At 39.3% G+C, this 23,811-nt stretch overlaps 1 protein-coding gene across 8 annotated transcripts in view; it reads right to left on the minus strand.

Moving 5' to 3' along the window:
• Nucleotides 1-14,605, minus strand: part of LOC138749049 (regulation of nuclear pre-mRNA domain-containing protein 1B-like) — an 81,112-nt gene extending 66,507 nt beyond the window's left edge. For 3 of the 8 annotated variants that reach the window (XR_011348379.1, XR_011348380.1, XM_069910120.1), the window contains exon 1: nt 14,194-14,605. Coding sequence is in view for 4 of the 8 variants with exons in the window: in XM_069910120.1 (XP_069766221.1) it covers nt 14,194-14,344 (151 nt within the window). In the remaining 4 variants the exon portion in view is untranslated. The remainder of the gene's footprint in view (nt 1-14,193) is intronic. The other 5 variants (XR_011348383.1, XM_069910109.1, XR_011348390.1 and 2 more) reach the window with 3 other exon arrangements.
• Between the last annotated feature and the right edge of the window lie 9,206 nt (nt 14,606-23,811).

The following is a 23,811-nucleotide window of genomic DNA, read 5'->3' on the forward strand; positions in this document are numbered from 1 at the left end:
TGGTTCCTCCACATGTTGATCTCAAAAACATATGAATTACCCTATTTGTGGATTAAAGTCTATCACAATTGTCACTTATACAAGCCTCTAATTTCCTGATAATATACCATCACTGATGTTTGACGAATTATAGCTTTCCATTGTTTTCTGCTCATCCTGATATGGAATCTCAAATGCTTTTATTGCAGTTTTAATTAGTAAGATCTTTTTCTAACCTACCTTTTCCTAAAAATATCTCAATTCCCAACCACATTTCAAAATAGCCTTCAACAAAACATCCATTGAGAATGAACCTTAAATTCAAATTTAACTGCCCATTTTAATTCTATTAGACATTTCCTTTATTCTAATTGCCTCTCCCCCAAATTAGAATTTATTTTCAGAGTACATACATGACCTCACATACCACCCAGAGATTCTTTTACCTGGAGGTCAGGCAGAATTCCTACCATCAGTAGGGCAAAAAAAAAGTTTACTCAAGTAAAAGATACATATATAAAAACAGAGAAATGGGCAGCAGTTAGCACAATGCTGTATAGCGCCAACAATCCGGTTTTGAATCCGACACGGTCTGTAAGGAGTTTGCACATTTTTCCCATGTCTGCATAGGTTTCCTCCAGGCACTCCGGTTTCCTCCCACCATTCAAAACGTACTCGAGTTGTAGGTTAATTGGGTGTAATTAGGCAGCACGGGCTCGTGAGCTGAAAGGGCCTGTTACCGGGCTGTACGTATGTCTATGTCTAAATGTAAACAAAGAAAGAAATGTAAACAGACTGTACAAATACAGAAAAATATTCAATAAATAATGTGCAAAGTAAGAGTCCTTAAATGAGTCTCTTGAGTGTTGTTTAGGAATCTGATGGTGGAGGGGTAGCTGTTTGCTGAATCTGTGGCACCCATATCTCTTTCCTGATGGCAGCAAGAACAGATCATCTGGATCCTTGATGACTGCTGCTGTTCTCTGATGGTAGCATTTCAAGTAGATTTTCTCTATGGTAGTTTTGTCTGTGATGTGCTGGGCTCTCCACTCACTGGTATCGGTGCCCTCATTCCAGGCCATGATGCAGCCAGTGAACACACTTCTAAATTTAAATTTGCTCACCCTTTGATCACTGGATTGTACATCCATTTTTCTCTTCCTAAAATCTACAATCAGCTCCTTAGTTTTGGTGACATTAAGAGGTTCCTGTTAGTACACCATTCAGCCAAGTTTTCAATCTTCCTCCTGTATGCTGACTCATTGCCTTTTTTCTTAAATTCAGCCCAGTGATTGGAGGGGAGGAAATCCAGGATCAAATTATACAGTGGGGTATTGAGGCCCAGGTCATGAAGTTTGCTGATCAATTTTAAGGGAATAATGGTGTTGAATACTGAACCATAGTCAATAAATTGCATCCTGATTTATGCATCTTTGATAGCCAAGTGTTCTAGGGTTTTGTGTAGAGTCTGAGAAATTGATGTGGTACATAAAATGGAATGGATCCATGTCACAACTCAGACAGGAGCAGATGTGTTTTAACACCTCCCTCTCAAAACACCATCACTGGATGAGTGCCACTGGTCAGCAGTCATTTTGGCAGGTTACCACACTCTTCAGGGGCACCAGTATGATTGAGTCCTGTTTCAAACAGGTGGGTACCACTCCCTATAGAGTGCAACTTTGAAGATATCCAAGAAAACATTGGAGAGTTGGTAACAGATTTTCAGTACTCAATTGAATTCTTTCATTTATTGGTGCCTGAGCCCCTTGAATTGAAACTAATTTCTTTCATTGCAATTTTGAACAATGTATTCAAAGCTCATCTTATTACCCAATGTCAATTTGTAGTTGGTATTAGCACTAACAAAATAAACATCATGTTATTTTTAATTTTACATGGTTTTTAAACACCCGCCACCCCCCAAAATTCCCTCTTTCATTGAACTTCACATTTATACACACCATGTTGTGGTAGAACACACCTTGGTACAATGCAACACATTATACTTCATATTGTTATACTTTGGAATAAAAATTGGGTGAAATGTCCAACTCAACTGACTTCAGTAACCTGCTCTAGCTAATTTTCCAATTACCCAAGAGATGAGCAGGCTAAAGCCTATTTGTATACCACTATACTGCTTTGCCACTACACATGTAAAATTAAATCATCCTGTTACCTATCCAACAAATGTCAGAGAAGCTATATCCAAATACAGGGAATTATGATCTATGGCATTGAAACATTAAAGTAAATTATTTCAAAAAACAAACAAATTGTTTTAATTATCAGCACATGAAGGCCTTGAAAAGTTATAGAAGATTTTGCTGATAGGCGACAGAATCAAGCTATTTGGTGAGACAAGAGGAAACAGAATTGTTCTCAGTGGTTAAAAAAAATAAGACATTCAAATTTATGAAGGGATTTTATTAAACATGGAAAATCATATTTGAACACAGCAAACAGGATTTCAAGGTAAAATGAAAATAAATGACCTCATTCCATATTGTGATGTGTAACCAGCAGCAAGAAGGGATAAGAAACAAAACCTGGCCTCCAGTCCATACGAAAAGTCTTCAACCTGAAATGTTAATGACTTATTTCCAGAGCTGCTGCTTGACCCACTTAGCATTTCCAGCATATTCTGCATTTATTATTGGTATTATCTAAAGGGACAGTCAAATTTGATTCAGTGGCAAGAACCAAACAAAATGTTGACATATGTTTGAAAACTGAAAAATGCATCAGCTTTTGAGAAAAAAGTTTATTGGGAGGCCCTTCAAAAGAACAAATGCAAGCACATGAAAATGCTGCATCGAGAGGATCCAGTGCTTTGATAAAGCAACAACATAGAGGAAGATTTATTCAATAACTTAATGTGAATGGAAAGTTAATGTCTTTGTTCCTTCCTACAATATGTTCATATTAACAAACCTATTATTTCTTTTAAAGGTTCTCAAAAGGAATTTAGTATAATAAAAATAAAGTGTTAAAATACACAAATCAATTTTACATGTTAAAATTTTTTAAGGCATACAGCACAGTAATGATGGAGGAAACTGGAACCTCTGGAGTAAACGCAAACTACTCGGAGAGAATATACAAACTACAGGATTTGAACCCTAGTCCTGATCGCTGCAAAGACATTGCGCTAGCTGCTACATCAACCGTGCTGCCCTTCATAACCAATATGAAGTTCCATCGATTAGAAACATTTTATCCAGCATAGTTCAGATGTTGAGCATCTGTATCAAATTGCATTTGAATTAATGAACACATTAGTTTCCAAATATTGAACAATTAACATGGTCCAGATGAGAATTATTCTTAATTATGTTCATGTTTTTTAAAAAAATGACCAGAAGTTTAAACCTTCAGCCAAAATCTGAACATCTGTAACCACTACGCTTTTAATAAATTTACAAGAACCCCCTTGATCTACAAGTTTAGGGTTTGCAATAGGGTCTGTAGCACTCAATTTATTAATGGATCGAGCGAAGGTGAATAAGTGGATGTTGTTAATTAGAAGGCATGACAAGGACTGCTTGGTTTAAACTAACAAGAACCATTTCCATAGCCTCAAATAAAAGGTGCATTGTAACGCCTCTCAAGTGTACTTTCTGCATAATTTAAAAATGCCTATTAAATACCTTTTGTCATACATCAGAGTATTTTGCATTTGTTAGGACCCACAAGGAAAACTAAATGATTTATCAGGAAGATAAATATTTGATTCATTCACCAGAATTAATATTTCAAATTTACAAGGCCTGTGTAGTATATTTATACATGTGCTTGAAAATGTAGGGCTATGGAATTTCTGGCAAGGTCAACAACAAGTCCAAACCAAAATGTATGATAGGCAGTGATAAGCTACCTTCTAGTTCTCTCTCTCCCCCCCCCCCACCCAAATCAGCATTCTTGGACTTTGCAGGTTCATGGACGGCTTTGGAGCTACTGCACGGGCCTTTGTGCATGGTATGATATATTTTGCAGCCATGGTGCATTAGTGTTGGATGTTTAGAATGGTTGGAGCTCCAATTAGCAGATTGTTTTAACCCTGGTGGCATTAAACTTCAAGCACTCAACCAGACAAAGACCATCCCATCACAAAGGTTCTAGAAACAGGAAGAACAGCCAACATCTGAACTACTCTTCATGCCACTTCAGGAGAATCCCAAGATGGATCATTCACCCAGCATTTTGAGATTAAGTTATTTGTAAATGGTTCTTGTCAATTGAACTCAAAGTGCTTAAACCAAGGTTCTTGAAGCCAAATGTCCACCACATTCAGATCTAAACAAGGCAGGACTGCAAGGTTTTTCAAACATGCTGGCTCCACTATTTAATGTACACTATCTAACGTGTAGAGTCTCAAGGCAACAAATAATTAACACAGATGTTACTGCACCCAGTATGACCTCCCACATTCCTTACTGAACCATGAGTGGACTGTCATTTAGCAGTACGAGTTTGAGACTGGCTGAATACAATTCTGCTCCTGCCTGTGTCTCACAGATGATCCTATTGACCAGAATTTTCTTTAGGACAAAACAGAACTAATACTGACAAAAATCAGCCATGCCCAACACAAGCAGACTGAAGGGGACACCATGAAGAACTGCTAATCCCATTTACCAGCATCTCCAGATTCTATCAACACTTGGATGACAAAGGTTCCTCAGGACCCCTCAAAGCCTCTAAATTAGTGTCCTTTGGTTTATACACCTCAACACTAGAGAGCCTACTTAATATCCATTTTATGGTCTAAATACCATCTGGTTCCTCCATTCCACAAAAAAAGTCACTCCCATCTCATTTCATAAGTGCTTCATCCAAGGCAACAATCCTTTGAAACACCTTTGTATCCTCTCCAGTCCCTAGAACTGTACACGTATTGCCTGATCAATGTTTCATAAAAGGTGTAACATCATTTTTTTTTATTCTATGCCCTGGCTATTCCATGTGTTCTTCACTATCTTATCCACTGTGTTGACTGCTTCAGGTATCACTGGACTTGCACAGAGGTCTTTGTTCCTCAATGCTCCCCAAGACTTCACCATTCATTGTCTATGTCCTATCCTTATTTAAACTTCCAAAATTTTAGGAGTATAAGGATAGGACATGGATAATGTCTATGATTAAATTGCATCCTTCATTGTCGTGCTCATCTTATCAAATGGACAACATTGTCCTGTGAGCCAATAACCATCCATAAAAAAATCCACCAATTTTTGTGTCAATTGCAAACATAAAACATACATCCATTTCCAAGTTGTTAATATTTATAAGAAGGATCCCAGCATTAAACACTCCAGTACACCACTGGCCACCGGTTTACAATCACCAAAACCTTCATTATCCTGTCTCCTATTGCTGTGCTAATTTTATATCCAACTTACCTTGAATCCCTGGAGTTTTAATCTTTTGGACCAGTTTCCCTTGTGGGACCTTGGCAAAGGTCTTGAAGACCTAATTAACTGTATATTGCTTCACTAGTACAGATACATCTGCAAGAGGTGGACTGGGAAGGAAAAAGAAAAGTTTTTTCTCTGCATTTTCAAAACTTTTAGGCTGGCAATAATTTCTTCAGGATTTGGTCATCAATGGTACAGCTGGATAATTTACTGGGCATTAAAGCTATCCATATAAGACATGCTGCGTTCTTACCATCCTCAGAGCTTGTTCAAAACAGCATTTGACAAAGAATAACATCAATTAATCAGATAAGGGAAGGCAATTGTAAAATAGCCAGGGAATTTCCTTGCTCCTATATGAACTGAATTCCATGGTTTATGGGTTCCAGAATCAATTCTTTAGAGACAGGTTACTTCTTTCCAGCTGTATTTTTTTCCTATTTCATAGATAGTGGGAAATAGCAGCCAGGGCAAAGACTTGCTCCTTTTGCAGAATGTTTCAGTAAAGCTGACACTTTCCCTGATGACTTCATCTGTGAGAAGTGCACCAAACTGCAGCTCCTGACAGACCGTGTTAGGGAGTCGGAGATGTAGTTGGATGAACTCTGATCGTTCAGGAGGCAGGGGAGTGATTGACAGGTTTGAATTTTAAATGCACGCAGCACAAGGAATAAAGTGGAGGACCTTGTAGTACAGCTATACATAGGCAGGTATGATGTTGTGGTCATAGCAAAAAGTTGGAAGTTATTGGGAAGTGCTTTAAAAGGATAGCCAGGTAACCAAAGGAGGTGGTGTGGCTCTGTTGGAAAGGGAATTTAAATTATTAGAAAGAGGTGGCAGAGGAACAGGAGAGAAAATAATCATTATTGTTGAGTTAGGCAAGGGTAAATATTGGCTTTATATATAGACCTCCAAACAGTAACCACAATGAAGACAGCAAATTGCAGCAACAGAGAGAAAAGATGTGTCAGAAGGGCAATGTTTATGGTTGCCATAACATGCAAGTAGGTTGGGAAAACCAAGTTGGAACTGGATCTCAAGAGAGATTTTGGAGAAAGCCTCGGAGACAGATTTTAAGAGCAGCTTGATTATGAGCTGAAAGGATCGGATGTACTGGATTTGGCGTTGTGTAATACACCAGAGATGATTAGAGAGCTTTGAGTAAAGGAAACATTGGAGGACAGTGATCACAATATAACGGAGTTAAAACTGAGATTTAACAAGGAGAAAATATTATCAGATGTGTTCATATTTCAATGAAATAAAGGGAATTACAGTGGAATTAGAGAGGAACTGTCCAAAGTAGATCAGAAGGAGGCAGAGCACCAATGGATGGAATTTCTGCAAGAAATGGGGAGGGTGCAAGTTAAATGCATACAAAAAAAGGAAATATTCAAATGGAAAGAAAAGTAAACTGTGGCTGATTAGGAAAACCAATGTAAAAGCAAGAGGACATACCTGGAAGGAAAAAAATAGTTAAAAGGTAAGATTGGAAAGTTTGTACAATACTTGGATGACTAAAAAACTCAAGGAGAGAAAAGATGAAGTATGAAAGTAGGCCAGCAAATGATAAAAGAAGATACAAAAGTCTTTTTCAAGTATATAAACAATAAGAGGCAAGAGTAGATAAAGGTCCACTAGAAATTGCTGCTGGAGAAATAACAATCTTCTTCTTCTTCTTTGGAACAATAGGAGACAAGGAAATGGCAGAGGAACCAAATTAGTATTTTGTATCCATCCTCACTGTGTAGGATACTAGCAGTGTGCCAGATGTCAAAGGGTATCAGGGAAGGAAAGTGAGTGAAGTTACTATTTCAAGGGAGAGGAACAGAATACAAGAGCAGGGATGTGATGTTGATACTTCATGGTGCATTGGTGAAGCCTCATTGGAGTATTCTGAGCACTTTTGGGCTTCTCATTTAAGAAAAGTCGAGATGATGTTGGAGTGAGTTCAAAGAAAGTTCACAAGGATAATTCCAGGAATGAAAGGATTAACATTCAAGAAGTACGACAGCTTTTCACCTTTATTCAGTGGAATTTAAGAGAATGAAGGGGAAACTCATTGAAACATTTTGAATGTTGAAAGGCATGGACAGAGTAGATGTGGAAAGGTTGTTTCCCATGGTGAGACTGTCTAGGAAAAGCAGACAAAACTTCAGAATTGAAGGATGTCTGCTGAGAACAGAGATGCAGAGGATTCTTTCAGCCAGAGGATGGCAAATCTATGAAATTTGTTGCCTCAGGTAGTTTTGGATGTCAGTTCATTGGGTCTATTTAAGACAGATGAATAGGTTCTTGAGTAGCTAAGGCATCAAAAGTTATGGGGAAAGGGGTGGGCAGTGGGAAAATGAATAAAATGATGGAGCAGACTGGGCTAAACAGCCTATTTCTGCTCTTATGTTTTATGGTTTTACAAAATCTAACAATATTTTAACCTCCAATAAAGCCCACACAAGATATCATACACTCAAGGTTTGTTCTGATAGTAAATGTGATGTTGGCTAAATGAGATTATTCTGTCAGTATGACCATATGAGAATAATGCTTAACAAGGCTGTATGACAGCTCTCACAAATTAGCCATGTCCCCAGATTTCTGATAGGATGATGTTGCATGGTCATCAGACCTGTTGTACCTTTGGCATCTTAGAATCTATGCAAAGATTGATACCATCTAGCTTTAATATTTTGGAGGAATGGAATTTGAAGCAACTTAATGGATTTGATAAAGCATTTCAAAGGGCAGTACAAATTCATTGTTGTTGACTTACAGTAACACATATGCCCATGAAGAACCTGGACCAGTGCCACAAAATCTCAGAAGTCCCCTGCTATTTATTTGAAAGCTGTACAATTCTAAACATGGAGGGAAAATAAAAGAGTTGGGGAATTCAGATATGCAAACATCAAATTTGGTGAGTGCGTGTCTTTTTAAATTCATATAAATGAATGTCTGAATGGGCTGACAACAACTATGGGCAGGTTCCATTCTGACCTCTGTTGCTGTGTTTGTGAAATTTGCATTCTCCCTGGAACTGCATTGGTTTTTCCAGGGTGTAAAGGTTTCATCCCACTTCCCAAAGATGTACTAGTTAGCAATATTAACTGACCACTTGAAATTGCTCCTGGTGTGTGAATGAGTAGAAAAAAAAGCAGGAAGGGCATGAATCTGTACTGAATGACTGACTCTACAGAGCCTCAGACCTCCCAAAATTTCTGGATCAGTGTGAATATTGCAGAGATCAGCAGAGTTCCTCTTGCCTTGACTCCATACAACTGGATCCACACAACTATTTTAAACAGTCTATGCTGGATATCTGAAATAAAACCAGAAAATGCTGGGAGACTAAGCAGGGTTGACAGCACCTGTGGAAAGAGAAAGAGGGTTAGGTTTCAAGTTGATAAACTCTCATCAGAAGTGCCTTACTTATTTTCCAGTTATGTTGACCAAAACAGTTTTGCCTTTTTTTTTAAACATTTTTATTGTGCATTTAATTTTTTTTTTTAAAAATCCATGATATTTTCATACAAATTACATTTCACAATATTTTAATGCAGCCATTTAAGGTTAATTGACAATTCAGTTAAGTGAACAATAATCTTACTGATCACCTTTTATTATTCAGTGGAAAGGGGCATAATGGACAAGGTATGAATGTTCAACTATCATCATTTCAAAACAAATGTTAAATGCTAAAATGTTAGGTTTCCATGAAGATTTTTAAATATTGAACAACAAGCATGCAAATAATCATTAATGTTATTGACTGGGGTTAAATATTAGATTTAAAATTGCAAGGAAATTATACCCATTTTGCTTCATTATAAAGAATGGAAGAAATTGAACTTATATTCTTCGGACCAATGATTTCTGGTATTTTATAGTTGCAGAGTGGTCAACAGCACACAATAGAGTTCACAGATGACTAATCAGCTAATCTGATCATGTTTGTAGAGAGATATAACCATATAACCACTTACAGCAATTAATTACAAAATAAATTATGGGATGGACTCAAAATTTGTCTACAAGCACCTACATTTTTTTTTATATCTAACGAAATATCGCAGAGTAGTTTAATACTCCCTGGAGAGATCATTCTGAAAATGTAACATTTCAATTAGCAACCTGTAGTCAACTTTATTCCATGGATTTAGCTAATAAACTACTGATTTGAAGGCAAAAAAAGTCAGCTGTGAAGTTAAATTCTATTTTTAACAACAGGATCCAAAGGAAGTAACTGCAATCCAGAGCATCAAGGAGAAGCTTCAGGAAACCTTGTACAGTTGTTACAACCCATGAATCAGTAACACAAGCCTCATCCATGAAATAGCAAGCATGTTCCTGCCCTGTGTAGTTTCTCCTCTCATTAATGGCATGGACTTGAAGAGGTGAATAGTTTGCTTTGGCATTGCAATCTCTTCACGACTGTCTAATATTATACTTGGATTCAGCCATTCCCATGAGACAACTGCCAGAGCCTTCCCAACAGTCACCACTGAGCTTTGGATGTGGAATAGGCCATTTTATTGTGCACATAACAATCCATCAATTGTGCAAAGTCAAACAATCTACTTGAAATGGCAGAGGACACTGCTTATAACAAACAAGAGGTTTCCATCTAAACAAGGAATGTTCCCCGCCCCCCCCCCCCACAAAAGTCTGGCAACAGGATAACATCTACATGCAAATACATTATGGGCCCCCACATGGGCACCATATAAATTGGCAATATTATCACTGATTTAGCAAGGAATATTGTTGTCACTGTTGCATTCATTAATAGCAGTTGTGGTTCAACTGGTCATGACTTAGCCGAGCAAGAAGAATGCAGATAAATCACAATTGAAACCCAGCAATCAAGTTAACACTAATTCTGTACTTTGGAGTGCAAATCTCAAGTCCAAAATTGTATCTTGGAAGGTGTTCCATGTTGCAAAATTTTGATTCTTTTTTAAACATGACATTAACCCACAAATAAATAACTTTACTTATTTCCTTCAAGTTAAATTTAGATTATTCCACAAGACAAACAACTGGATCCTCAATGCCACTGAAGAGCTTCACAAATTCTGATTCTATACCAGTAGGCTATTTTCCTGACTGTTCTGTTCTTTACCCAAGTTACCATCACCACTCAGTTACCCATCTAAATTTTATCTCAAATATTACTTTGCATACATCTGAAGCAACATCCATTCTCCAAATATATATATAATATATATGTATTCCACTGTGCATGAAAGAATCACAGATGAAGTAAACTGGAGTTGCAACAATGACTAAACAGAGCATACTTGGACAGCAGGCTACCTGTTTTGTTTGCAAGATTGTGGAGAAAGAAGGGCAATCCTACTGCATTAATGATGTCTCTTCAATCTGAGGCGCCTGCAAGCTCACACCAAGACACAAGAGAAACTTGTCCGTGAACTACTCTTTGCAGATGATGCCGCTTTAGTTGCCCATTCAGAGCCAGCTCTTCAGCGCTTGACGTCCTGCTTTGCGGAAACTGCCAAAATGTTTGGCCTGAAAGTCAGCCTGAAGAAAACTGAGGTCCTCCATCAGCCAGCTCCCCACCATGACTACCAGCCCCCCCACATCTCCATCGGGCACACAAAACTCAAAACGGTCAACCAGTTTACCTATCTCGGCTGCACCATTTCATCAGATGCAAGGATCGACAATGAGATAGACAACAGACTCGCCAAGGCAAATAGCGCCTTTGGAAGACTACACAAAAGAGTCTGGAAAAACAACCAACTGAAAAACCTCACAAAGATAAGCGTATACAGAGCCGTTGTCATACCCACACTCCTGTTCGGCTCCGAATCATGGGTCCTCTACCGGCACCACCTACGGCTCCTAGAACGCTTCCACCAGCGTTGTCTCCGCTCCATCCTCAACATCCATTGGAGCGCTCACACCCCTAACGTCGAGGTACTCGAGATGGCAGAGGTCGACAGCATCGAGTCCACGCTGCTGAAGATCCAGCTGCGCTGGATGGGTCACGTCTCCAGAATGGAGGACCATCGCCTTCCCAAGATCGTATTATATGGCGAGCTCTCCACTGGCCACCGTGACAGAGGTGCACCAAAGAAAAGGTACAAGGACTGCCTAAAGAAATCTCTTGGTGCCTGCCACATTGACCACCGCCAGTGGGCTGATAACGCCTCAAACCGTGCATCTTGGCGCCTCACAGTTTGGCGGGCAGCAGCCTCCTTTGAAGAAGACCGCAGAGCCCACCTCACTGACAAAAGGCAAAGGAGGAAAAACCCAACACCCAACCCCAACCAACCAATTTTCCCTTGCAACCGCTGCAATCGTGTCTGCCTGTCCCGCATCGGACTGGTCAGCCACAAACGAGCCTGCAGCTGACGTGGACTTTTTACCCCCTCCATAAATCTTCGTCCGCGAAGCCAAGCCAAAGAATGATAAACCATTACAAGTGTGACATAAATAGTGCTTTACTAGTGCAAACAAGTTGTGAGTAATTCAACTCATTTAGATTCTCTTGAAGAAATTATATTCAATTAAAAATGTTAAAAGGGCTTAATGAAAAACTAGAAATATTAAGCCCCCAAAACCACATTTCCCCCATCTCTATTTTCCCAAAAAATTAATACTTAAATTCTCCTTTTAATCAAGTTTAGATATTTTATTTTATGTGACTTTTCAGGAGAAATTTAGTTTCTGTATATTGCAGGCACATAAGATTTGGTCACAGTAGACAACTTGACCACTTAATGCAAGTTTATAAAGTGTAAACAATCCCTCCCTTTGACAATCAAAATTCATCATCACTTTCAATTATCAGTACAATTGTGGAAATTTGCAGGTGTCCCAGGCCTTTTTTCCAGAGGGCAGAGGAAATTATAGATTTTCCAAACTTGATTTTATCTTGTCCTCAATAAAAAAAAATATTCTATAGCATTTGATCAGAGTATAGCATTGCTTCAATTTGTGAATCACCTTTTAGGATATATTAGTGTTTTGTGCTGAAGATAAAATGTGCATAGCTAAAAGCCCATTATGCTTCAAATGAGAAATTACAGCAGCCCAATTAGTTAAACACTGATTGGGACCGGTACCAAAAGGTTCTTTATTCAAAACAGTAAGAATAGTCTTGGTGACAAATGGCCAACCTTTGTGACCCTTGTAAATTTCCAATCAAAAATTATGTTAGCCATCCAAAAGTTTATACCAAGACAATGCAAATAATTGCATGGATACAATAAAATTTGAAGCTGTCCTTCAATGTTGCTGGAAAAGTGGATGACATAGTTAGCAGATTACATTTCTTGTTTTATTTTAAGACTAATTCAATTTCAGTTCACTAGCAATGTTCACAACAGAGGGCAAAACTCCTGAATTCCTTTCCACTACAGAAATTTGCTTCATCGATGTCCAGAAAGCACCTTTCAACTGACACACTCACCCATGAACTATATTTGAAGAGCAAGCTGAATTAGAAAACTATTTAAACACATGCACCTAGTTCCATTGACCTCATTCTCACTGGATCTGTCAACTATCCATATTCCTCATGGTCCCAAATAGCTTTTGTTCACAGTTCTCCTCCTCTGAGCATTATTTCCTTCAAATTCACCGTCATCATAATTGACAAAAACTTACTCCATCTATCCTTACAAATTTCCTCCCATGAATCAGTTATTGAAACTGCTCTGCCATGCAAACACTTGTTCATTTTTTTTTCTTGAACTCTAATTTGAATCTCATTTGGTAAGGAGCTGCCCTTGGGCCCCCTAGTATCACTCATCCACATGCTGCCATATCACCATAAAAAGGTTGCTTTCCAACGAGATGTTGACAATGCTCAGCCCCACCTCACCAACCCCTCTTTTATCCCCTTCAAGTTGCCAGAATTGTCCCACACAAAAAGAAAATAAATTGGCGTTTGAAAGATTAGAGCTATCGCGTCACCCATCACAAAATGCATTCCCCACCCTTATGACTCCATCCCTATCCTGGGCACCCTGAAATCCAGAAAGTGTTTCCAACTTTAATGTCACTTGACCACATACCGGTACCAATATCCTTCACAACTCATAACTGAAATACTAATATTTGGTCTCAACTTGACTCATTGAACACTCTCCTTACCAAAATTCCTCATTCTATCATCCATAAACTCTAACAGTTAAATAACTTTTTATCCTGTTTACTCTGCATCGACTGATTAATTAGGCAACAATCTGTTAACATTTCTCAACATTCAAGGCCTCAACACTCCTGTTCTATCTTCAATCTTCCCAAGCCTCAGTGATACCTGCACTCCTGCAATTTCACTTGATACATCACCCTAACTCCTGCAGCGATGATTATAATCCCCCAACATTTCACTTTGTTTTATTTACTCTCTAGTTAAAATGTTGTTAATGCCGATATCGTTACTTTCTGAACAAGAAAGACAAATGTTGCAAAAGCGCATTTAAAAAAAAATTTAAACGGGCCAAAATAAGACGCAAATCACAAATATTAATGGTTGTCTGGCATGGTGAATCGAAATGCATTGTTTTTAAAGAAAAAGAAACATTGTGAACGTAGGTGGATCACAATTAACAGCAGTTTAAAAATGAGTGTGCAGTAACCACTGCAACAATTCAAACCCCAGAGAGATATGAATGCAGAAAAACATTGCTTCCAATTGCACGTGATGGAGATGAACTGACCAGACCCCAGGCACAGCGGGCACTTGATGGGTTTAAACTGCAGGCAGAGTTGTGTGCAAATACTGCAAGAGCGGTGCCACGAACTGAGCACCCGACCGGCTCACCTTTCTTCAGCTCCCGGTGCCACACCAGCACGATGGTCTTGGAGTGCTTGCGGTGGTGGATGAGCCAAAGGGACAGCGTTTGCACGCTCTGCTGCGAATTGCTCAGCTCCGCCAGTTTCTTTTCCAGAGCGGACTCGGAAAAGGCGGACATCCTGCAGTCGGATACGGGGTCTGTTCCCCGCCCCAAAAAAAATACACACACACACACAAAGAGGCAACGCCAGCAACCTGCACCGGCCAAGATGGCGACAGCCTTCGACGGACGTCAACGCGCTCATCTCACCCGAGTGACGTCGCACGTTCTGGTGGTCGGCCAGACAACCGCAGGACGCTGTTGGCCGCCATGACATCAGTCACTGGGTTTCCGTCAATTTGGAAGAGCAATCAAATATAATGGAAAAACAATCCAACGTTTGATTAAACGTTACAAAATTTAGTTATTGATATGATATGGGTTTATTGTCACATGCCCAAATGACCCAAAAAATTGACTTACTGCAGACTCACAGCTACGATTTTTCCTATTGTTTCCTTTTGTCCAGGAAATGTCCCTTCGTTCAGCTGCAAGGCTGATGAGGGTGAGGTGTAGCCTAGTAGTAAAAAGGACTGAGAAAAATGTTCTGGCAATGATGCAATCTAACGATGCCAATCTGCATAATGGTTAAGTGTGCAGACAGGAGGAACTGCAAATGCTGGAATCTGGAACCACAAGCAATCTGCTGCAAGAACTCCATGAGCAGCAGAGAGAGAAAAAGAATGGTCATCATTTTAAATCTGAAGCATTGTTCATTTCCTTTCACCCACCGATGTGAATCGACTTGTTGAGTTTCTCCAGCCAATTATTTGTCATGAAAATTCAGTATGATGTGAATGGGTTGGATGAGATTGTTAGAAACAGAATTTACCTTTAAAGAAATAGCTCGAGACAAAAATTGAGAACAAAGAACATTTATTTTACAACAATGCAAAGTTGGGTGCTTCCCCTTACCCTGGGAATACACACACATACTGGGGCTCACCCAACTTTTATACAGTCAATTTCAGTATCAGAGTGCCCTCCCCCTTACATTCTTCTGCCCCCTGGATGGGTTTGGCATAGGCAATCCTTCCTGCCTATGTGCAGTTTCAGTACACTTGGAGGACCAGGGGGTATCCTGTGGGTGTCCCATCATGTCATTGTCCTTATTCACACCTTCCTGATTCTCGGGGCTACAGTCTCTTGGTATGCAGAGTTGACTCGTCTTATCTAGGGTTGGCTAATTTAATATGTATAAATCTGTGTAAGGTTAGCTAATTAGAAACGTAGGACTTGGTACTTCTATCTAGGGCTAGGAGACTTTTATCTGATCCAGACTACCTCAACTTCCTACATTCTATTGTACCTTACCATTCCTTATCTTAGTCTTATGGTGGCTCTTGTCACAAAGAAGATTCTTATGTTAATTGTGCTGACTCTGCTTTCCTGCATCCTAACCCCCAAGCTCATCCTGTTTGTACTGGTTACAGCCATTAACTGATGAATTTTAGTTTCTTCCCATGTTCATAATTTTAGATCAATTTTCCCATCTCTCACAAGATCATAGCTTGCATGCCATCATGTCGTGGACATAAAATGAACATGAATATCTGCCAGTCTTCAAATGTGAGTATATTATCACTGTCCTTCCTGATTACTGAAATATAAAGCTTCTGTGAGTTAGAAACAGAACATGTATAGTGATTGGTGAAGGTCCCTGCATTTCCCTTGGAGTCATTACATGGTAAAGATCATGTTCTCTATTGGTCTCCAGATGGACAGAATTTATAGTGCAATATGGAAAACAACTCTTAAGTTACTGGGGGAAGGCAGTTGATCAGATCATGAGTTATGGACACAGTTTTAAATCTTAATTCTCCTACTCTGCAAAAATATATGTAACTCTGTCTTAAATATATTTAAAGAGGCCACCTCCACTGCTTCCTTGGGCAGAGAATTCCACAGATTCACTAATCTCTGGGAAAAGCAGTTCATCTGCTCCCCAGAATCCTTGAGGCTATGTCCCCCACACAGTTACAAATGTGATATATTCTGAGGTGCCACTGATGATAATTTCAGCCCAGGTGCATTTATTTTAAAGAAAGTTGTAGCTATGCTGCTTTGTTAGACCTAGAACAGTGGTTCTCAACCTTTTTCTTTCCACTCACATGCCATTTTAAGTAATCCCTATGCCATCAGGGCTCTGTGATTAATAAGGTGATATGTGAGTGGGAAGGGAAGGTTGAGAATCCCTGCTCTAGACCTAATTGTTACTGAAATATTTTGCTTGAGAAAAATGGTCATTGGCCCATTTCCTTTGAAGTTATGAAACTGTGCACATAGCATATCAATTAAGTACAATTACACCTGGTGATGATGGATTCTCGGTTAAATTTTATAAAAATTTTTATGATGATTTATCTACAGTGTTTGGGGATGTATTACGTCAAGTTGGAGAACATTATGAATTACCTGAGTCTTGTTCTAGTGCTTTAATTACAGTAATTCCTAAAAAAGATAGAGATCTTTTGAAAGTATCTTCATATAGACCAATTTCGTTGTTAAATGTAGATTATAAAATAATACCTGAAATATTAGCGATTAGATTGGCTAAATTTTTACCAAAGTTGATTCATATTGATCAAACAGGTTTTATAAAGAATAGATATGCTTCAGATAATATTTTGTGCGTGATTAATTTGATTAATAGATTTCAACAATCACATTGACCACCGCCAGTGGGCTGATATCGCCTCAAACCGTGCATCTTGGCGCCTCACAGTTCGGCGGGCACCAACCTCCTTTGAAGAAAACCGCAGAGCCCACCTCACTGACAAAAGACAAAGGAGGAAAAACCCAACACCCAACCCCAACCAACCAATTTTCCCTTGCAACCGCTGCAACCGTGTCTGCCTGTCCCGCATCGGACTTGTCAGCCACAAAACGAACCTGCAGCTGACGTGGACATTACCCCTCCATTAATCTTCATCCGCGAAGCCAAGCCAAAGAAAGAAAGAAGAAGATCATCCGATAGTGTTAGAAATTAAAGTACCTTTAAAGAAATTGCTCGAGACAAAAATTGAGAACAAAGAACATTTATTACTACAACAATGCAAAGTTGGGTGCTTCCCCTTACCCTGGGAATACACACACACACTGGGGCTCACCCAACTTTTATACAGTTGATTTCAGTGTAGGAATACCCTCCCCCTTACATTCTTCTGCCTCCTGCTGGAGAGGTTTGGCATTAGGCAATCCTGCCTGCCTACGTGCAATTTCAGTATACTTGGAGAACCAGGGGGGGGTATCCTGTCGGTGTCCCTTCATGTCATTGTCCTTATTCACACCTTCCTGATTCTCGGGGCTACAGTCTCTTGATATGCAGAGTTGACTCATTCTATCTAGGGTTGGCTAATTTCATATGTATAAATCTGTGTATGGTTAGCTAATTAGAAATGTATGACTTGGTACTTCTGTCCAGGGCTAGGAGACCCTTATCTGATCCAGACTACCTCAACTTCCTACATTCTATTGTACCTTACCATTCCTTATCTTAGTCTTATGGTCTTGTCACAAAGACTAGAAGATTCTTATGTTAATCGTGCTGACTCTGCTTTCCTGCATCCTAAGCCCCAAGCTTATCCTGTTTGAACTGGTTACAGCCATTTTACTGATGAACTTTAGTTTCTTCCATGTTCATAATTTTAGATCAATTTTCCCATCTCTCACAATCCTCACTTTTCTTTTAGATCAGTAATACTGATCTTTCACCATGATCAGTGTTACTGATCTTTGGTTACTAGTGTCAGTGTGACTGATCCCCCCCCCCCCCCCCCTTCCTCACTTTTCTTTTAGATCAGTAATACTGATCTTTCAATTGTAAGGTGTAGTTTTACCTAGCTGGTCAATAACCGAATTGTAACACCTGTGTAAAGTCTTTAGGTAGGGGAGCACCATGAAGGTCAGAGTAGCGAGTCCAGCTGCTTATTAGGGTTGTGAGTATCAGGCTTCAGTTCTCAGTAAAGAGTCTAGTCCATCCCACATCAGTCCGAAGTTGCCACGTCTGAACATGGGCATGGGCAGATTCACGTTGAAACATTGAAGCAGTGTCTTTTAACCACCCGACTTTTGTAAGCATTGTCCTGACGAAGTCTGTGAGAGACGCTGCCTTCAGCAGCAACAAGTAGCAGTGGTCAGGCGGTTCCGTTGAATTGTGGCTAGTATCTGATGTCCTCTTCAGCCCCGAACCCTAGGGCCACCGATCTCCGAAGGCTGTTTGGAGCCTGATATTAAAGTGTCAAGCAGCTCACGTTGTTGGAAACTGGTGCTCCCCTTCACGGGGTGATGAAAAGAGACCAAGCTGGGGGGGGATTGTTTCTTGTGATTTAACTGTGTGTTGCAGCTTGTCTGCTAACATTAGCATATGTATCATTGAACTTGTGAGTTGCAGCCTGTCTGTGTACATTAGCATATGTATTAACTCTCTCTCTCTCTGTTACATGTACAATCCTGACTACCATTCTGTCTGTCTTTGTCCCACCATGTCCTTTGTGCTATCGCTTCAAAACTCCTGTCTTTAATACCTGTGTAGGCTAAGATACAAATTAGATGTACTCCACTAAAGCTGTTCAGTTCCCCTGGTCCGTATTGGAATCCCTTGTTAACCCATATCCCACTATGACTATACATTAAATCTATGCCCTGTCTACATTCTAAAGGAGCACAATTGTAACCTCTGCTGCCCCTATTCCAGGGGGACTTAAAACATTAACGAACAATATTCCAAAAAATGAGTAAAACAACAATGAAAGTAAAACCCATTGAAAGCAGCAATAAAATATAACAATAACTGAATAAACAACAATAAATGTAAAGCTCATTGAAAACAGCAATAAAATACAACAATAACTGAATAAACCACAATAAATGTAAAGCTCATTGAAAACAGCAATAAAATACAACAATAACTGAATAAACCATTAAAGAAACGAAAAAAAATGTTAAATTACGGCACTTTGTAACAATCTGACTTTCCTTTGTGTTAGTGTAAAAATTGTAAAATGAAACACAAACCATATTTGCATGGGTTTTGAATATGTTAGACCTTATTAAAATGCAGTTGGAGCTGCTTGTCTGTATGGGGCACAACCCTCCAATTTGTTAGAGTGAGTACATAACAGACATTGCAGCACAAGAGCCCCTGCAAGAGAACTTGAAACATATTCAACCTTTAGTTCTGCCTTAAGTAAAATGCCTTGTGCCACAGCTCACAGGAGCTGGCCTTATTTAAAACAGTCTGTAAAACAGGCACCAAAAAAAAGTTAAAAGATGTTCTTATGAAGATTGCACACACAATAATTTAAGTACAGGCTAGTTTCTATTATATTCCACTTAAAAGTTCTGCTGCATGAATCCTGGAGCTTGTGGAGTCATTATTGAATCAAGAAATATTGGTGCCATGCCAATCTCATTCTAACATGCCAATTTCTCCAGTCCTTAAGTCAAGATGTACTGAATAGCATCCGGTACAAGATCTGTGAGTTCTTAATGATATTATTATTCTTATGCACCCAATTGTTCTGAACTATGCCACCAATTTAAATCATATTCCACCTATTGCAATACTCACACAGCACCATAGACCAGTTCGCAGGTTTATTTCTCCATTAAGCTGAATCCAGTCGCGCAGGGTTTACCTCCGTGATTATTTACAATGTAACTTCTGCACTACCGGATTTAAATATAAACCTGATGAATGGGGAAAGTTATCATGAATTAAATAACAGCGGCAATACAGAGAAATTGTGCTGAGGCATTAATTTCACTCCAGAGGAAAATGCACCAGAGAAATGAATGATTAAACTTATAGGAATCCCCATAGGAATCCCCAGAGGTATCTTTATTCTCCAGAGGTGGGTGATCTTTAAACTCACGGACCTTGACTGCTGAATGTGTAGAAGAAATGTATTAAATGTGTTGATAGGGCTCCATACCTCTAACTGCAAGACAAGAGCCTGAAGCCTCAATTTCAAGTGCCACAGTGCACTTAAAGGGACATGCACACTCCCCCTTCAACTGGCTGATCCAGCCACTTTACACATCAGATCCTTTCTTTATCTCACATACACTTAAAGTTAAGATGTATAGAACTCACCCTATTTGCGCAAACATTTCTCCCTGCAAATGTTATAACATCACTCAACTCTCAGGTACTCCCTGTGCAAAATCACATTTAAATACAATTTATTTCATAAATTGGAATTAACTGGTAGTTAAATTCACTAATTCTACAGTATTGAAAAACGATCATTTATGACATTTAATTTTTAGCATGAATTTTAATCAATATTGGTCAGTGACTGAAGTGGGAAGTCGTGATTTATGAAATTATCTCTGGTCTCTACTCTCCCACTCCCTGCACTTCTCCCAACATTCAGGAGCTGGCACACAGTCCCTGCCTTTTTTCATGTTACTCATCTACTATTCCTTTAACTGCTTGCATCAAAATGTTAGCCTTTGCTTTCTGCTTATCCTCAGATGTCTGGACAAATGCTTTTTGTGTGATCTGTAGAAGCTGGGTTATTCCCTGCTCATGCCAAATTTCTGTCTTTTGTAATTATTTCTTAATGTCTGGGGCTGAGTTGGTAACAAAACCTGTTAGTACCAATTGTTCCCCTGCTGGGGATTCTATGTCGAGACCCCCATATTGTATATATATATGGTCCCAAAAATTGGTCTAACTGTTCAGCACATCCCTGGGGATCTTCTATCAGGGAGGTCAGTTCTTTCTTAAAGTTACACACTTCAGTACTGGTCAGGGGCACATTTACGAAACCGAGACCCTCTCCCATGGGAACTTCCCGCAGTGGTCTCATCCAATTGGTTTCTGGCTTATTAGGTCTGGGTTCCTGCTCCCTGGGAAATGAATCAAAGGGTTCTGCCCTTTCTTCCTGAAGAGTCTCATGCTGTTCTGAATTAAAGTTACCTCTCTCTCCTGCCAACAGAGGTGGTAATCGAGTGCTTTGTAAGCAAGTTATCATACCACTCCTGCTCTCTTCTCTCTTCTCTAGTGGTGGGGGAGATGGGGAAGGTGCAGAAGGGTAGGTCATAGGAGGGGAAGGAAAGATAGGAGCTGGCATAGGAGGAACATAGGGTGCAGGGAGGGAATGTAACACATCCCAACCCTGTGATTCAGGGACAAGAGGTTCCTCCTCTCTCTTATCCCTGGATTCTTTCTCATTCAAAACCAGCTGTTCAATGGATCCCTTGAGCCAGCAGGCTGCATATTCCCTGCTCTCAACATTGTCTTTCTGGTTTTGATAGAGCCATAGGTTCAAAGCTTTACACATCCATTCATCCTCGGATCCGAATTTTGGCCAGTACACGGAGCTCCCTTTAACCGGGTATTTAACCCATTCATTACAACAATACCTGACCATCGTCAGTTTGTCTTTACCGCGGGTCTTTCCTGTGCCCCACTCAGATAACATCAACCCAAGCGGGCTGTACGTAGCTATCTGGTGGTCACGTCCTGTGTCAGGACTCTCATCTCTACTGCCCGCTATTCCCATGCTTAGGAACAAGTAAAATACTCTTACCGAGTTCTGGCAGTACTGCTCTAGCGCGCGTCCTTCCGCCGTTTGTTCTCAATGCCTCTTCTCGGATATCACTCGCTTCTTCCACTGACCAGCCACCCGTCGCCCGTGAGTCCAGCTGAATCAGCCGGGGTGCACCTACTCTCGTCGTCGGGGTACTCTGTCAGTGGAGGGAGTGTGATCCCGGACGAGCCCCCATTTGTTAGAAATTAAAGTACCTTTAAAGAAATTGCTCGAGACAAAAATTGAGAACAAAGAACATTTATTACTACAACAATGCAAAGTTGGGTGCTTCCCCTTACCCTGGGAATACACACACACACTGGGGCTCACCCAACTTTTATACAGTTGATTTCAGTGTAGGAATACCCTCCCCCTTACATTCTTCTGCCTCCTGCTGGAGAGGTTTGGCATTAGGCAATCCTGCCTGCCTACGTGCAATTTCAGTATACTTGGAGAACCAGGGGGGGGTATCCTGTCGGTGTCCCTTCATGTCATTGTCCTTATTCACACCTTCCTGATTCTCGGGGCTACAGTCTCTTGATATGCAGAGTTGACTCATTCTATCTAGGGTTGGCTAATTTCATATGTATAAATCTGTGTATGGTTAGCTAATTAGAAATGTATGACTTGGTACTTCTGTCCAGGGCTAGGAGACCCTTATCTGATCCAGACTACCTCAACTTCCTACATTCTATTGTACCTTACCATTCCTTATCTTAGTCTTATGGTCTTGTCACAAAGACTAGAAGATTCTTATGTTAATCGTGCTGACTCTGCTTTCCTGCATCCTAAGCCCCAAGCTTATCCTGTTTGAACTGGTTACAGCCATTTTACTGATGAACTTTAGTTTCTTCCATGTTCATAATTTTAGATCAATTTTCCCATCTCTCACAATAGTGATATCCTTAGATGCAGAAAAACCATTTTATAGAGTTGAATGGAATTTTTTGTTTAAAGTTTTGGAGAAATTTAAGTTTGGTCCTTATTTTATTGGTTGGATTAGGGCTCTATATAGTAAACCGGTAGCTAGAGTATTGACGAATGGTTTGATTTTGGAATCTTTTAAGTTAACTCGATCAACTCGTCAAGGTTGTCATTTATCACCAGCTTTGTTTGTGTTAGTGATTGAACCTTTAGCACAGTTGATAAGACAAAATACATGGATACAAGGTATGAAAGTTTTAGATGAGGAGTATAAAATTAATTTATTTGCTGATGATGTATTGGTGTATTTAACAAATCCAGCTCAGTCACTTTTGCATTTGAAGGAATGTTTAATACAATAGGATGTCTTTCTGGATATAAAGTTAACTGGGGAAAAAAGTGAAATATTACCGGTAAGTGAAGGAGATTATTCAGTTTATAAGAATATTATTAATTTGAAGTGGACTGACTGAATTAAATATCTGGGTATAATTTTGAATGTTAATTATCAATCTTTATATAAATTAAATTATGCTCCATTAATGAAAAACATCAAAACTGATTTGATTAAATGGAAATATTTACCTATTAATTTAATGGGAAGGATAAATACAATTAAGATGAATATCTTTCCGCGCATACAATATCTGTTTCAATCTATTCCATATTTACTTGATTAAATTTTTTTTGGAGATTTAACTAAAATGGTTAGGGAGTTTTTATGGAGGGGTAAATTTTTGAGAGTAGCTTTGAATAAATTAACTTGGAAATATGAGTTAGGGGGATTACGTTTACCACATTTTCAAAATTATTATGAGGCAGCCCAACTTAAATTTATTAGTTAATTGATGGATTTGGTACAGCCTCCTAGTTGGGCTAAAATTGAGATGGCAAGTATTTCTGAATTTGAAATACATCAATTTTTGTTTAGGTGGAATTTGAATTTGTTACAACAATATAATGTGCCTATACTAAAACATTTAATGAAGTTATGGATAAAGAAAAATGAAATGATAGGTTCTAGAGGTAAATTATTGGCTTTGACTCCGTTGTATAATAATCAACTTATTTCTTTTATCT

The sequence above is a fragment of the Narcine bancroftii genome, chromosome 1 (genome assembly GCF_036971445.1).
Source record: "Narcine bancroftii isolate sNarBan1 chromosome 1, sNarBan1.hap1, whole genome shotgun sequence".
Classification (NCBI taxonomy): domain Eukaryota; kingdom Metazoa; phylum Chordata; class Chondrichthyes; order Torpediniformes; family Narcinidae; genus Narcine; species Narcine bancroftii.